The sequence below is a fragment of the Mesoplodon mirus genome (genome assembly GCF_964341445.2).
Source record: "Mesoplodon mirus genome assembly, chromosome: 3".
NCBI classification, from domain to species: domain Eukaryota; kingdom Metazoa; phylum Chordata; class Mammalia; order Artiodactyla; family Ziphiidae; genus Mesoplodon; species Mesoplodon mirus.
This window is the reverse complement of record NC_138978.1, coordinates 161,749,196-161,764,408: the sequence shown is the minus strand read 5'-3', so window position 1 is coordinate 161,764,408 and position 15,213 is coordinate 161,749,196. Positions and strand designations below refer to the sequence as shown.

Here is a 15,213-nt window from a genome sequence, read left to right as displayed (position 1 = left end):
CCCCATTGGTTGGGGCCACAGCTGCTGGTAAAGTCCTTTGCAGCTACTTCATCCCCGGTCTGGAAAAAGTGACAAGGTGTCTTCAGGAGTGCCCAGAACCCCCGAGAATCGGTCCCATTCAAGGCGACTGCCAATGCAGGCACCTGGCTCTCCCCTTAGCAGGACAGGATGAGGGAACTCGCGTCCACTACGGGTCCCCTCGCGCCGCTGGAAAGCGGAAACAAATGACCTTGACCTCCAAGGAGACGGCCCCTCGGAGAGGGCGACTCCTCCGGAAAACTTGTCTAAACAAAGGGCATTCCTCAGCTTCCACCCAGACAGCCCACAGCTGAGCCTCCTCCCCACGCCCCGGGTGTAGGGTTACACTCCTTCCCGCGAAGCTCTGGGAGAACGTGGTGTTTCCGCTGCTTTGGCTCGCGTGGAGCCGCGTCCCACGGCCGCGCTCTCCCAGAAGCCTCGGCTGCGGGCGCTCGCCGGGCGGACTGGGCGACCCGGGCCGCGAGAGGTTAGGTCCGGCGGCCCGGAAGGCAGCCCCCGCCCCGTCCGAGTCCCCAAACTCGCGGGCGTGCTCGCCGCTTAGACGTCTGGAGGGCATCGCTCGCCGCCGCCGGGAGGGGCAGCTCCGCAGGGCGCGGGCGTCCGGGACCGGGGCCGCGGCGAGCGCGGAGGGCGGCGGGGCGGGGTGGGGGCCAGGGCCGCTCCTCTAGCCCCTTCCGCCGCCCCTCCTTTCTGCTCTCCCGCTCCCTCTTCCCGTCCCGGCTGGGAAGGCGCCGGGCTTGGCCTCTCTCCCCTTCGTGGCCGAACCATGAGCTAGCAACCCATGCCGCTTCCTCCCCGCCCGACCCCGCGTCCTCTCCCCGGACCTGGAGGGAGGCCGCGGCCCGCGGGTCGGCTGCTCCGGCCCGACCCCACTCGGAGCCCCGGGGCGGCCCGAAGAGCCGGGAGCCGAGCCGGGAGCGCCCCGAGGGCCGAGGCCTGCGGGCCGCACTCTCGGAGCCCCGGCCGAGCCCGCGCGCCCCGGTCCCCGAAGCGGGCCCGGGAGGGAGAGGTGGGGAGAGGAGGCCCCGGCCTCGCCGGGGATGGAAGGGATGGAGGCGGCGGCCCGACCTGCCGGCGGCAGCCTTCAGTGAGTACGGAGGAGGCGAGGCGACGGGCGGGCCGGGGGTGGCGGGACCGCCAGTGGGGAGAGGGAAGGGAGGGTCGCAGGGGAGGCCCGTCCGTCACGTCCGTCTTCATTTCAGCGTCTCCGGCTTAGAGAAGTACAGCACTTGGGCCGTAGAGTTCGGCGGTGCCGAGCCGCACAAGTCGACACCCACTGTTCCCCAGGGGAAGGTCGCATCCTTCCAGGTCTCCGGAGATGGATGATCTCTGGAATGCTGTTCGAGTTTACCCGAAAGAAAGTTCTTGTAATGTGACTGAAATTGCTCCCATTACCTTCACATCCCCTGCTTTCTGGATTGAACCTTAGAAGAGAGGAACGGGTGGCCGGGCTGCCAAGACAAAGCTGGTAACTTCTAGATTAACTGGTGTAGTAAATGATCTCTTCCTCCCAAAGATAGGCCTTAAACTTCACAGGTTTAAAACTGAGGTAACATACACACTGTGCGTGTATTTTGCTTGGTGAAATATGTGTATTCCTGAAACGTAAAAATTGAATTGTAGTAAGTGACTCTAGAGGGACTTGGCATTTAAGAGAATTCTGTGGTGAATCGTTGGTCAATATATAAGGTGAATAACTTCTTGTTTGTAATTTGTGTCAATATGGATGCATGTATTTATGTAAATACACGCAGTTTACTTCAAGTGGGACATAACTAGATGTATGACGGAGACGGAGCATATTCTCAGAGAGCAGGATAAATATTAAGACATTGTGGCAGGTATGTGTGCACAGAACAACTTGGTGAGTGAAATCTCGTGCTCACTTTTGTTCCCTCTGAAGACATTGACATCAGCCGTGCCACCAAGGGGCTGTGTAATTTGGGCAAGTCACTTAACCTGTCTAGACCAATATTCTCATAGGAGTAGGGGAATGGGGGTACACGGTCACTGAGTGCTTGGGAAGAGCCCTGGCCTTGGGAGGAGAAGCTTTGCATTCCCATCTGGGCCTCCCTTAGCTCCCGTGTTACCTAATCTCTCTGTGCCTCAGTTTCTCTGTCTGTAAAAATGAGAATAATAATCCTGTTCTGGCAGCACTGCGTGAGGATTATTTGCAAGAGCATGTTTGAAAGTGCTTGCAGGCCTGCCTGGCACAGAGCAGATGCTGATAGGCATTGGTGCCTGATCCTGGCCACCCTGTGGGCACAGCCCCGTGCTGCGCTCCTGTGGTTTGAGCACAGGGGGCCCCTTCTGCCAGAGGGTCAGATCCTGGGTGGTATCTTCCTGAAGTCCGTCCTCTGCATTGGCTCCCCTTGGAAAGGGAAGAGCTTGTTGGCCCTTAGCAGATGTTGCCACCCTCCTCTGAGGCCTGACACCTATCAGGATAGCAAGAGGCCAGGGATTGGGAAATCTGGCCCCCATTTTCACTCTGGTCCACACTGGGCAGAAGATTGGTTGTTGTTTGACTCTCCACTGTGCCCCACGTGTAAAATGGGGGTAGAAAAACGAGAACACTACTTAGATTTGGAAGAAAAAACTCAGTAATAACTTATGTGTACCATCCAATGATTTGTACTCTTCGAGGTGCTTTCACATTGTCTAGGGGGCATCCCCTGCTCTGACCCCAAGTTATTTTTCTCTGGACAGGGCTCTATCCCAAGGCACTTTGGGGACCTAGGAGGTTGTTGGAGCTAGCCAGGTGCTGGGTCTAAGAAGCTCTGTCTGTTTTCTCCTCCAGAGGACCCAAAATAGGGAGCAGAACAGCCAGCTCCATGGAGGTGACCTCAGCTGTGGAGAGAAGTGGCCCTGAGCCACAGCCAGAGAATGGACACCTCCCAAGACACTGGTCCTGTCCTCGAGAAGACAGAACACCCAGCCTGATGGCCCCCCAGGCTCCTGGGGCACAGGGGATACAGCTCCAAGGCCCCTCTGTGCTGGAGTCCAAGGTGAGGGCCTTGAAGGAGAAGATGACAGCAGGCAAACAGGGGGCAAGCCCCTGCCTCACTTCTCACGAGCGGCCATCCCTCAAGAAACCCAAATGCAGACGAGTCAAGGTGGGTGGATCCAGGACTCCATCAGAGGGGTCTTCCCTACCTGATGCCGTGGTGGTCCATCATGCTCAGAACCCAAACGACGGGCTGCTGGACAGCAGTGTCACTGAGGAGGAGTCCACCAGGAACGGGGCCCCCGGGCCTCCCAGGTCGCCTGCCTCTGGGCTCCAGAGCTGGAACAGGAGGAGCCCGTGGCCTCCAGAAGCAGTACGGACACTGCCTGACCACGACAGGGCTGTGCCGCCAGGGCCCAGCTCTTTGCAAGAGAGCCCCATGCACAGAGTCACTCCAAGCCAGCCTGAGGGCTCTGGTCCTTGTAGCAAAACCACCCACAGGCCCAGCCTGAGGAAAGGAAGGTCATACCCCCTGCAGGGTGGTCTCGTCACACAGGAAGACCTGGACAGCTTGTCTCTGACGTCCGAGGAGGATTTCGTCCCCAGGCCAGCCCTGCTGGGGGAGCTCTGGAGAGCTGGAGACCTGGGGGCCCTGGGCACTGGGGGCAGCACCTTGTCCCTCTCTGACCGCGTGGAGAGGAACCGCCTTCTGCTGCAGGAGATGCTAAGTGTTGGGGGGCAGAGCCCCTCCAAGGTGGAAAGCCCAGCCTGGACTTCATCCCAGGACAGAGCTGTGCCAGGTAAGGCCCACTCTGTGGGTGTGGTGGTGGAGACACGGGAGGGAGTCCAGGAGAAGGAAAGGGGGAGGGGGGTTACCGCGGAAGGGTGGGGCGGGAAAGGGGGAGAGCACGGCTGGCTGTCACCAAATTCATCAGGATGTCTGCTTAGTCTTGGCTTTGACAGAGATTCTTTACCACCTCAGTCCCATCTGCTAAAGTCCCCCCAGATCCCCCAGACCGATGGGAGGCCATCCTCTATCCTCGGGGTGGAGGCTACCACGGTTTCTTCCCTGTGGCTTGTAGCTCTTTCTAGAGTAGCTTTTTGCACGTCCCTCAGATGACACATCCTCAGCCCACAGTGGACCTCACTGTCCTCTTGGTAGGAGCCCTTCTCCACAAACAGGGTTAGCCTCCTGTCAGTCTGAGCTCAGCGTTCAGCCCTCAGAGGCAGCTTTTTCCCTTCCTTCTTCCCTCACCCAGCGCCGGAGGGGACCCCGGTGCACCCCTCAGCTCATGCATGACAGTGCCCACCAGCAGTCACCACGACAGGCTATGCCTCTGCCTCGGGGATCGGAGTCATCTGGGGAGTAAATGGCTTCTGGAGAAAACTTTCTCCTCCATGCTTCTCAAGTGGCAGCTGAGAGCCCAGTTTCTGGCTCTGCCCTGATCTCTGCTTCTGTTCTGGGTCCTAGAGCGACTAGCAGGGGACGTGGACTGGGACTCCGGCATCTCCCTGCAGGACGCTGACCAGAGCAGGTAAGAGCTCAGAGCGCATATCTTCTATTTCTCCCTCCCTCCCGGCAGTTGTCCCTGTACCTTCATTTACACAGCATCGGGAGAGCAGGAGACAGAGAGAGCGAGAGGGCAGGCAAACCCTGCAGCACAGGTGGCCGTGGCTCCTCCCGGAGACCTCTTAGAAGGCACCAGTCACCCCCGTGGCCCAGGCTGTGCCCCTGCTACTTGTGCAAAACCATGGGGCACGGAGCACAGTGAAGAGAACTTTGCAAACGACCTGCTCTGTGACTTGGGACTCATTTCCCTGCCCCAGCCTCTGTCTCTTTTTTTTTTTTTTTTTTTTTCTTTTTGCGATATGCGGGCCTCTCACTGTTGTGGCCTCTCCCGTTGCGGAGCACAGGCTCCGGATGCGCAGGCCCAGCGGCCATGGCTCACGGGCCCAGCCGCTCCGCGGCATATGGGATCCTCCCAGACCGGGGCACGAACCCGTATCCCCTGCATCGGCAGGCGGACTCTCAACCACTGCGCCACCAGGGAGGCCCAGCCTCTGTCTATTTATCTTTAAAGTGGGCCAAGTAATACTTGTGTGATGTATTGATACTTCTCAGGACTGTTGTGAGACTGAACACAAGATAATGGATGCGAAAATCCTTAGGGAAAAGATCCGAATGCAAGGCTATTACTCCACCAGTTCCTTTCCCAATCAAGGGGTGCATTGGGTTGTGTAAAGGCCTTCACCGCCCCCAGCCTCCCTGACTTTGCTCTAGCTCCTCCACGAATGTCTCTGGGAAGCTGGGCCTGGAATGGGGCTGGGGCAGTGTCCCGACCAGGCAGGTGAGACGACTACCCTCCGGGCGGGGTGAGGAGCCATCTGTGGGCCTGAGCTGGTGGTGCCCAGGCCTCGGCCTCCTCCTCAGTCTTTGCTGCGCACCTGGCACGTGAAGCTGAGAGAGGTCCCGGAGCTGGGAGCGGCCCCATTTCCTCAGCCGTGCAGTGACGTCACCCTCCTGAGGGTCTCATGGTTTCTGCTGAAGGCAGAGGTCAGCAGTGTCACTTTTCCATGATCAGGCCCCTCCCTGCCTGATAAATTCCACTTATTGACCTCCCTCCCCTTCAGAACATGTGGACAGGGCCCCCCAGTCCTGCTTTCACAAAGCGAGGGCTGCCCAGGTTCCGGGGGTTCAGCCTCTGCCTGGCCACTGGCCTTCTCAGTGGAGTCGGCTGAGGGCCTGGCGGAGAGGGGGCTCTCTGTCTCCTTCCTCCCTCGTTGTTTACAATTTGGAGTTGTGCCTGCCCCCCTCCTGCCAGGGGTCTCTTCCCGCCTCCACGGCCGCCGCGGTCAGCCTCTCCTCATATCCCCTCCTAGCCCGGCCGCGATATGGAGGGGTGTGACTGTGGTCCTCAGCGATACCCTGACCCCCGCCCTGTCCCCTCGTCCTTCCCTGGGGGGCTGTAAAGGATGCAGCCTGGGCCCACAGACCTTGTGCCCAGAGGATGTGGGGCCTCTTCTTCTGCAGCTGCTCCTCCCCCGCCACTCCCACCGTTTCTTACCTGGGCAGGGGCGGGGTGGGGGGGTGGGGGGAGGAAGTCTCAGCTGCAAGATGGCCACGGGGGATTTGTCCAGAGGTCACTACTGAAAGGAGAAGCCAGAGCTCCTGACTCTCGTGTTGGATAACAAATAATAAAAACACGCATCTTAAAGGAAAAGAACTTCAACCATGGGGCTGGGAGGGACTTTCCCCCAGTCCTGTGAGGAGATGGCATTTGTGTAGAATCCTCAGGGTAGGGATTTCTGGACTATTGTTTCACCTTCCAGACCATCTGCAGCAGGTTAGGGTTTGGATAAGGTATGTAGGTGTCGGCGTAGGATGTGTAGGTGTGTGCTTATGTGTATTGTATGATGATCTCAATGTCTATGTATGAAGGGAGAGAATGTGTGTGTGGAATGAGGTTGGTGCCCAGCGTATATCCGGGCATAGAGTTGGCATGGGAAAAACTGTCTTCTGGCTTGTTTGGAAGGTCATTCATTCACAGTGCCCCACGGACCTTTATTGGTGATCTATACTCAGGCCCCTGCTGAGTAGATACCCAGGCTGAAGGGCCAGAGAGCATACCTCTAGAGCCAAATGAGGAGCCCTGTCCCAGGAGGGCTCTACACATGGCTGAGCTTTCTCCCATCTCCCCTAGTTCAAGGATGGGAGAAAGCTCAGCCATGTGTAGAACCCTCCTGGGACAGGGCTCCTCATTTGGCTCTATTCCTGAGTCTCCTGGTCAGATACTAAAGTGGTCCCTAAGACACTGCAGGCTCCATCTCTCCCCTAAGCAGGATGGATTTACTGATGCTCCTTCTGTATAGCTGAACTCCCCAAGAGACCTTTGAAATAAGGCACACTTCCCTCAGCTCTTTACCCCTAGCCACATGGGACCAGGGTCCTGGGGCTTTGTGTACTGAGGGGCTGAGGACACTGGGTAGTGTAGACTCTGAGACTGTGGTCACCATCATGATGGCCATCCTGAAGGGGCCAGGACATCAGTCAGGACGTGCTCGGGCAGTGAGCCCCTCAGATCTTCTCAGTGTTTGAGGCATAAAAGGTCCAGTTTCACACCCAGTCAAACTTAGCATCAGTGTAGTTCAGTGTTGCAACCAAATAACCCCTGTGACCAAGTTAACCCCACACGTGTTATGTCCTCAATTGTTACTGCTCTGCATGGTGATAAGACAAGAAGCCCTGAAATGATGGTGACAGCAGAGACCAAGACAGTAGTCACTGTCTGGCCCAGCTCATTGCAGTGGTCACAGGGAGAGTCGACCGTGGAGGCGAGACCCCTGAGATGCCGAGGGAACACCAGAAATGCCCCAGGACCAAATGGTTGTCCCCTCTACTGAGGGGCAAGAGGAGACTCCGTCCCAGAGGACCGGAACAACCTGGTGGTCCCTCCCTCCAGAAGACCACGCTGACACTCAATTCCCAGACCTTGTGCTGCACCACACCCTCACTTTATCCTGATAATGAACCCTATTGATTGTTCCTGTTTCACTGACAGAGACCCCTCTGGGGGGAGGCTAAGTGACTTGCCCAGTCATATAGCTGTTAAGTTTTTTTTTTTTTTTTTGCGGTACGCGGGCCTCTCACTGTTGTGGCCTCTTCCGTTGTGGAGCACAGGCTCCAGACGCGCAGGCTCAGCAGCCATGGCTCACGGGCCCAGCCGCTCTGTGGCATGTGGGATCTTCCCGGACCGGGGCACAAACCCGTGTCCTCTGCATCGGCAGGCGGACTCTCAACCACTGCGCCACCAGGGAAGCCCCAGCTGTTAAGTTTTGGAGTCAGGGTTCACAGTCAAAGCTGCTCGGTGCCAAGGGCTGTGCTCTAACCATGAAGCAGCACTGCCACAATCTGTCCCCACAGGCCATGCCTTGGGTTAGGGATCTGGGGATCCTCGGCCTCCCGCAGCCTGGTATTCTCAAATATAGACAAAGAATGGTGAATGGCAACCTCCACGGGATAAGCTTGTTTCTCTCCTAAGTCACTGTTGACATGATTCAGGAAATGGGATTGACTGGGGGTGGGGAGAGGATGAGGTGAGACGTAAGCACTTCAGAGGTGGCCAGCGGGGTCAGTGCTATCAGCGACCTTGCTCATGGCCGTGTCTGGGCACTGGACTTATTGGAGATGGGGGGCGGGGGGGAAGTGAAGGATCCTCTGCTCAGGGCTGGCTCTGCCCTCATCCGTTCTTAGCAACCCATGGTGTCCCGTCCCTGCTCTCTGTAAAATGGCCAGGATCCACTTGGCCTCTCCCCTGTCTTGAGGCTCTGAGAGGGCGTATCAGGATTACAGATTGTCCCGCTTGTGCAAAAAGTACGTGAAACCAGAGGAGCAGCAGCAGTCAGTACAATGCTCACCCCAGGCCCCGCACCGAAAGGGAGTCAGCTTTTTACAAAAAGGCACTCAGCCTTGGGCTGCTGCACGCATCCTGAGGCCCAGGGCCTTCCTTGGCAGTCTCATTGGAGAGGCAGTGCTATGTGACCCAGACCCACTCTGCTTCAGATCAGGGCCTTTCCATGTGTGTGATCTTGGGGGGCCCAGATCCTGAAGTGTGTCTGCAGGGACTTTAACTACTGCTCCGCTGTGGGATAAATGGAGAGGGTCTCTGGGGTTGTTTCATTTGTGCTGTAATGATGAAGGAAGCTCAGAGGATTTCCTAGGTTGTTGATTTCCCCCCATCCCCGTGGTGGAATCGTGCCCATTTCTGTCAACAGATACAGAAACTGAGGCTCATAACGGGGAGCCCAGTCTCTGTGTACACACCTCGTCACAAGGAAAGAAGGGACAGGGTGCCAGCCGGCAGCAACTCAGACTTTGGTGGGTCCCAATTTTCAGGCCCCTGTTGAGATAGCTAGTGGTCAAAACTCCCTGCTCCAAAGCTGTTTGCAGACTCCAGTTTAAAGAAGGGGTAGACAGGGAACCCTCAAGAATTTCAGAGGCCTGGCCTGTGGCTCGAGTGGTCAGGCCCACAGCTGTGAGAAAATCTTGGGCTTTTAAAACTTAATGTGTTACCTAGCATTTTGGAAGACTCTCCTGTGGTCCTACTACTGTGTGTAATTTCAGAAGGAATTTCCATTTTGCCCTCACTGCCCACTGCGCTTACACCAACTCTGGCCATAGCTGTTGCTGGTGGATCTCCTTCTGGAGCTTCTTAGGGCCAAAGACCATGCTGTTCTTATCTCTGGGACCCGGTACCTGCTGAGTATCAGCACGGAACAGGCACTCAGAAAATGTTTGGCAGAAGCGTGCATGCATGGGTGTAAGTGAGGGCTCACCAAGGGCTGGACACCCCTGTGGGCTTGAGAGGATCTGGATGGAGCCAGGAGAGGACCTTCCAGCTGGGTAAGGTTTGCAGAAGTGCATGGGAGAGGTGTGAGGTGGGTTGTGTGGAAGATGCTATCAGGACACAGGGTGGGAATGTGGGCTGAGACCACTTATGGAGAGCCTTGGAATTTAGGTTTTAGGTAAGGCAGTAGGAAATGGAGGGACATTCGCTGTCTCCCTCCTGCCATGTCCACTCCCTCCCTGGTAGGATGACCCCGTCTTCTGGCAGTGCTGCGACGTTGCTGTGTGCTGTGGCCTGCTACACGGGTAGCCTGGTGAGGGGGTCTGGACATCATTCTGGCTCCCTGGTTGGGTTCTGGATCTTCTGGTCCTAGTCTCAGGGGGTCATGAGGAGCCCTGGGGATGAGCTTGGGAGAAGAAACTCTCCTGCATCTCCCCAGGATTTGCAGGGCTGCAGATGTAACTGAGGACTCCCCCGGGCAAGGGTGTAATGAAGACTAGCCAAGCCCCTGTCCGTCCTGTGTACCCCCCGCCACTCCCCATCCTGCCCACCAACTCAGACATACAGACGCAAAGGAAAACTAGAGGGAACCCCTCGCCACTCCCAAACCTGCCAAGACTACAACTAAAAAGAAAAAAGTTCCGTTTAACCACTCACCAGTGTTTTCAACTACGCACCGTGCTCCTGAAGTATCTAGGGTTCTAAGTCCTGGTGGAGAAGGAAGGATGCTAACACTTCAAGCCCTGCCTCACAGCTAGTGCTGCCTGCAGTCGTCATGCATGTCATTGTCACACTCACATACACCCCACACAGGAAAATCTCATTATGGTGCCAACCTTTGTGAATAAAGAGGCTCAAGAAAGTTAATTTGCTCAAGACCATTCATCTTTGAGGAGTTGGGCTGAAATTCAAGAAGAGGAAGCCCTCCTCCATGGCCTCCAGAGTGGAGCAGGCCACTGTCCCCCTAGATGGGGGTGTCTTGGTCAGCTGCCTCCACACATGCAGTGCTAGGAGAGCGACAGCCCACAAGGATTGTTTTGTCCTCCTCCTTCAGGAAGGCAAGGACAGAGCCTTTTTGCTCTCTCTGTAAGGAGTCGACGTCCTAGGGAAGCTCTGCACACCTCCACCCAATCTTTTCAAAGGTGTTCAATGAGGCGTATCCCACAGCAGCCATTCTTTTTTTAAAAAATTTATTTTATTGAAGTATAGTTGATTTACAATGTTGTGTTAATTTCTGCTTTATAGCAAAGTGATTCAGTTATACATATATACATTCTTTTTCATATTCTTTTCCATTATGGTTTATCACAGGATATTAAATATAGTTCCCTGTGCTATACAGTAGGACCTTGTTGTTTATCCATTCTGTATATAATATCGATAGTTTGCATCTGCTAATCCAAAACTCCCAATCCTTCCCTCCCCCACCCCCCTTCCCCCTTGGCAACCACAAGTCTGTTCTCTATGTCTGTAAGTCTGTTTCTGTTTCGTAGATAAGTTCATTTGTGTCATATTTTAGATTCCACATATAAGTGATATCATATGGTATTTGTCTTTCTCTTTCTGACTTACTTCACTTGGTATGATAATCTCTAGTTGCATCCATGTTGCTGCAAGTGGCATTATTTCATTCTTTTTTATGGCTGAGTAGTATTCCATTGTATATATGTACCACATCTTCTTTAGCCATTCATCTGTCGACGGACACTTAGCTTGTTTCCATGTCTTTTTTTTTTAAATTTATTTATTTATTTATGGCTGTGTTGGGTCTTCATTTCTGTGCGAGGGCTTTCTCTAGTTGTGGCAAGTGGGGGCCACTCCTCATCACAGTGCGCGGGCCTCTCACTATCGAGTCCTCTCTTGTTGCGGAGCACAGGCTCCAGACGCGCAGGCTCAGTAATTGTGGCTCACGGGGCCAGCTGCTCCGCGGCATGTGAGATTTTCCCAGACCAGGGCTCGAACCCGTGTCCCCTGCATTGGCAGGCAGATTCTCAACCACTGCGCCACCTGGGAAGCCCTGTTTCCATGTCTTGGCTGTTGTGAATAGCGCTGCTGTGAACATAGGGGTGCATGTATCTTTTCGAATTAGAGTTTTGTCCAGGTATATGCCATTCTTAAACAGCTCTTCCTTCTCTGTTGAGAGAAGCGCCTATTTATTATCTGGGCAGCAGTGTCCCTCCGCTACCAAACAGCCTCCTCCCATTCCCCATTCTATGGAAATTGCCTTTTCTGTGGAGTCCTGTCAAGGGCTCTGAAGGTCTAGAACAAAACCCACCAAGCCCTCTCTAGCTTTAAGATAGCCTGTCTCTTCTAAACACGCCTTCCTGGCAGACGAAAAGGGGATCTCTTCGGCAGGTGATTTTAGTTCATGTTCAGGGGTTCCATCCTTTGCTCAGTAAGGGGGTGAGAGTAACTTAACTAAATAATGGTGCAAATAATAAAAGCAATAATAATAAATGCTAGTATCGATGGAATCTCACCAAGTTCCTGGCTCTGTGCTCAGCTCTTATAAGGGGATCAGTCTCGCTTAACAACTGAACCCCTATTTAGGAGAGGAGGAAGCTGAGCCTTAACCCCTAAGTGACCTGCCAGGGTGACACAGCTGATACGTGGCAGCCCAGAATTAGAACCTGGGCAGGCTGCCCCAGAGCCACGCTTCTAACCACCACTCTAAGCTCTGTCCTGTCCGTGTCCCGCAGCCCTGGGAAGAAGGTGTCTGTGGTAATGAGCCCAGACAGGCCCCTGCCTTCATGGAGCACGTGTTCCAGAATCGGTTCTGGGCCCACCTTTCCTATTCCCCTCACTCGGGGAACCGCACACAGTGTGACAACAGGAGCGCTCTATCCTTGGTCATCAAAAAGCTTTCTAATATACAAAAATGGCACAGATGCCGGGCAGAAAGGCTCATATGTGTTCTGTATACTATATTTTCCCTCTACTTGCTGCATCCTGGAATCCGGGAAATGTCAGATCTCTTTACATTCCAAATTGTTTCCCTCGTTCATATTCCTGGGATGAAAGAGTTAAAGCCGGACTTGCTGGAGCTTATTATTTTAATCTAGGATTATGATGGCTGCAGAAGGAGGCCACTCTGTCCCCCTGACCTCTCTGACTGGGGGACAGTGGTGGTTGTCCTGACTGGAGAGCCTGACCTGGCTGTGGGTGGGGTGGGAGGGGAGCTGCAGTCAGAGCTATGCCTGTCTCTCTGCTAGGAAACGGGCTTAGGTGGAGAGACCAGAGCGGGAGGGGGCTGCATGCTGCCCTTTGTCCTGGGAAGCAGCTTAGGATGCTGGTAGTTGGAGGGGCAGACGGAAGGGCCAGAATACTCACGTGGAAGTCCCGTTGTCCCCAGCCAGTAGCTCTTTTAGGTGTTGCTGCTTCTTGAGGGCCAGACATCTGTGAAGCCCCCGCAGAGGACGTCAGGGTCCCCCACCCCACCTTGTGGTACGGCAGGCTACCTGGCCAAAGGCCCTGGCTTACAGGTTAGCAATGTGAGTTCTGTCCCCTGTGTAACTCCCGCTGTCTACAGATGGGGAAACAGGCCTGGGGGAAGCACTCAGCCACTTTCTCCCTGTGCCTCACCCGCTGAGCTCATGAGCCCTCCCTGTGTGAGCTTTCGTGGCCGTGACAAAAGCTCTCTGTGCTCAGATGGAGTTGTCTTTGCCAAGCCACACAGGGACCACCCCAATCCTTCGAGGAAATATCTAAAGGAACTGTGACAGCTGGGACGGTGGGTTATAGTCCGTGATGGGAAGGGGGTGGCTCCAGGGCTGTGGTCAGATTAGAGTGGAGAGTCTCCCTTCTCCTCAGGCGTCAGGACCTGTCTGTCGGGCAGGGTTGTTGCCCCGTGGGTGGACCAAGACAATGCAGTGATGGGAGGTGGGCAGTTAGACTGGGACAGGCTCACAGCACTGCACCTGTCTGCCCCCTGCTGCTTGGGAGAAAGACCCCCTCCCTGCCACAGGGCTGTCAGGGCCTGCCCTCTCCAGGGTGCACCGTGACCAGGAGTTGCCTGCCCCGCTGACCCTGGCTGCCATCTGTGAAGGTAGCGGCTGCTCCCCTCCCTGCTCAGTTTGTTACTGCATGGATGCCTCCAGGCGCCTAAAAAACCCTGCTTTTCTAATCAGTGGAGAAACCAGCTTTGTCTGCCAGGAACCAAAGCAGGGCAGCTGATGAAAAAAAAAAAAAAATAACAGCTCCAAGTAGAGGGAGCAGAAAGGAAGCAGCAAAGCTGGAAAATGGTTTAAAAACCTGGGGGGAAGGCCGATCTTGGCAGCATCTGGCCAGCTGCCTGGAGCCCTCCTGCCTGCCCACCAGGTCTTGTGACAAATGCCCTCCGACAGCCGGGGAACCACAGCTGTCACCGGAAGGCTCCGAGCGTGTGGGCTGGCAGCCAGAGGCCTGCGGCTGCAGATGCGTCTCTCCCCGGGCTGGTAACCTCATTATCTCTGCTGGCGGAGCCGGAGCCTTGGGGAGCACAGCTGCTCTCGGCAGTGCATTGGAGGCCCTGCCTGCCCGGGAAGCTGTGCAAAGGGAGGCCTCTCCTCACAGGGCAGCAGGCCTGGAGACTCACTTTCATTCTCTGCCGTAAGCCCTCCTGGTTCCCGAACTGTGCCTGGGCCCTGCCAGGGTTCATAGGCACAGATGGTGCCTTTGTTCTGGCAGTTCTTATTTTTTATCTTGGCCCCAATTGCAGGATTAGGTGCAAATAATGAGAAAAAAAAAAAAAGAAAAGAAAAGAAAAAAGAAGGAAAAAAAAAATCATGGACTGCCCAGAGCTTGTCTAAGGTTGTCCCAAGGAGGCCTCAGGGTTGTGCCATTTCCCCACTCACATCTCTGTCATCTGTCACCTAGGAAACTACTTGGTACCTTCCCCCTGTCAAGACAAGGCCCCTTTCTCCAGGTGACACATGGGGTGGGTAAGGCACGGGACTTGGCGGGCTGCAGTCTGAGATGCAGGCCGGGCTGAGCCTCTACCTGCCCAGGTCCTCTTTCTACGGACCCTCCCTAGTGAGGACAGCCCAACGTATGTGCAGTGAGGACAGGAGCAGCCACGGGGCTGCGGAAGGCACTCCGCCTCGGCCTGGAGGGGACCGGGGATGTGGAGGCACCTGCCCTGCTTCACTTGATGTCCGACCTTGAGCGACGACGCACCAGGTGCTCCTCTGTGCTCCGGAGCCCTCATCTGTCAAGTGGAGAGCGCACCTGTCCCCAGCCAGCCTGGCGGGGGAGATGGGCTCTGGTCAGGGGGAGTCTGGCGCTGGCTGCATGTCACTGTCTGGGAGGTGGCTTTGAAAAAGAGCTGCTATCCTTTTCTGCAGCTCTGGACTGGCTGGGGAGGCGGAGAGGGCTGCTAGAGGGCCTTTATTATAATGAACCCGAGCCACTGCCGACTCGATGTGGGTCCAGCTTAATGTCTCTCAGCCTGGGACTGATGCCTGTCGGGATGCGGACTGAGGCCTTATGAAATGTCATTCCCTCAGAGGAGCAGCCCAGTGACGGGCAGAGCGCTGATTCCTTGTGTCTGCGGTGGGAGCTCAGGATGGTGCGGTGGGAGCCCCAGTGGGTACGTGTGGGTGCAGAGAGAGACAGAAGGAGAGAGGGAGGGGACACGTGTGAAGACCATCTGGCTGGCTGGGCACAAGCCCAGCCCGACAACCCCAGGCCCTTTTCTTCCCCTCCTCCCAGATAGCTCCCGCTGTCTGCCCAGGGAAGGAACAATAGAATAATCTGGAGACTCCCCTACCCTTTTCTAGATCCTCCTGGGCTCTCTGCCTCCGGTCTCTGAGCAGATGTCCAAGGTGGGCCAGCTCCCTGGTCCCATCCAGAGTTGCTCAGGGCCAGGCCCCAGGCCCCAGGCTAGGTGCCCTCCGTGTGGGAGCTGAA

The 15,213-nt window shown here is 55.7% G+C and overlaps 1 protein-coding gene across 2 annotated transcripts in view; it reads left to right on the top strand.

The window, feature by feature from the left end:
* Positions 1-389: 389 nt before the first annotated feature.
* Positions 390-15,213, top strand: part of KIAA1614 — a 37,570-nt gene continuing 22,746 nt past the window's right edge. For both annotated transcript variants that reach the window (XM_082613769.1, XM_082613768.1), the window contains exons 1-3: positions 390-1,126; positions 2,837-3,783; positions 4,455-4,518. In XM_082613769.1, the coding sequence (XP_082469895.1) occupies positions 1,080-1,126; positions 2,837-3,783; positions 4,455-4,518 (1,058 nt within the window). In that variant the 5' untranslated portion in view covers positions 390-1,079. The remainder of the gene's footprint in view (positions 1,127-2,836; positions 3,784-4,454; positions 4,519-15,213) is intronic.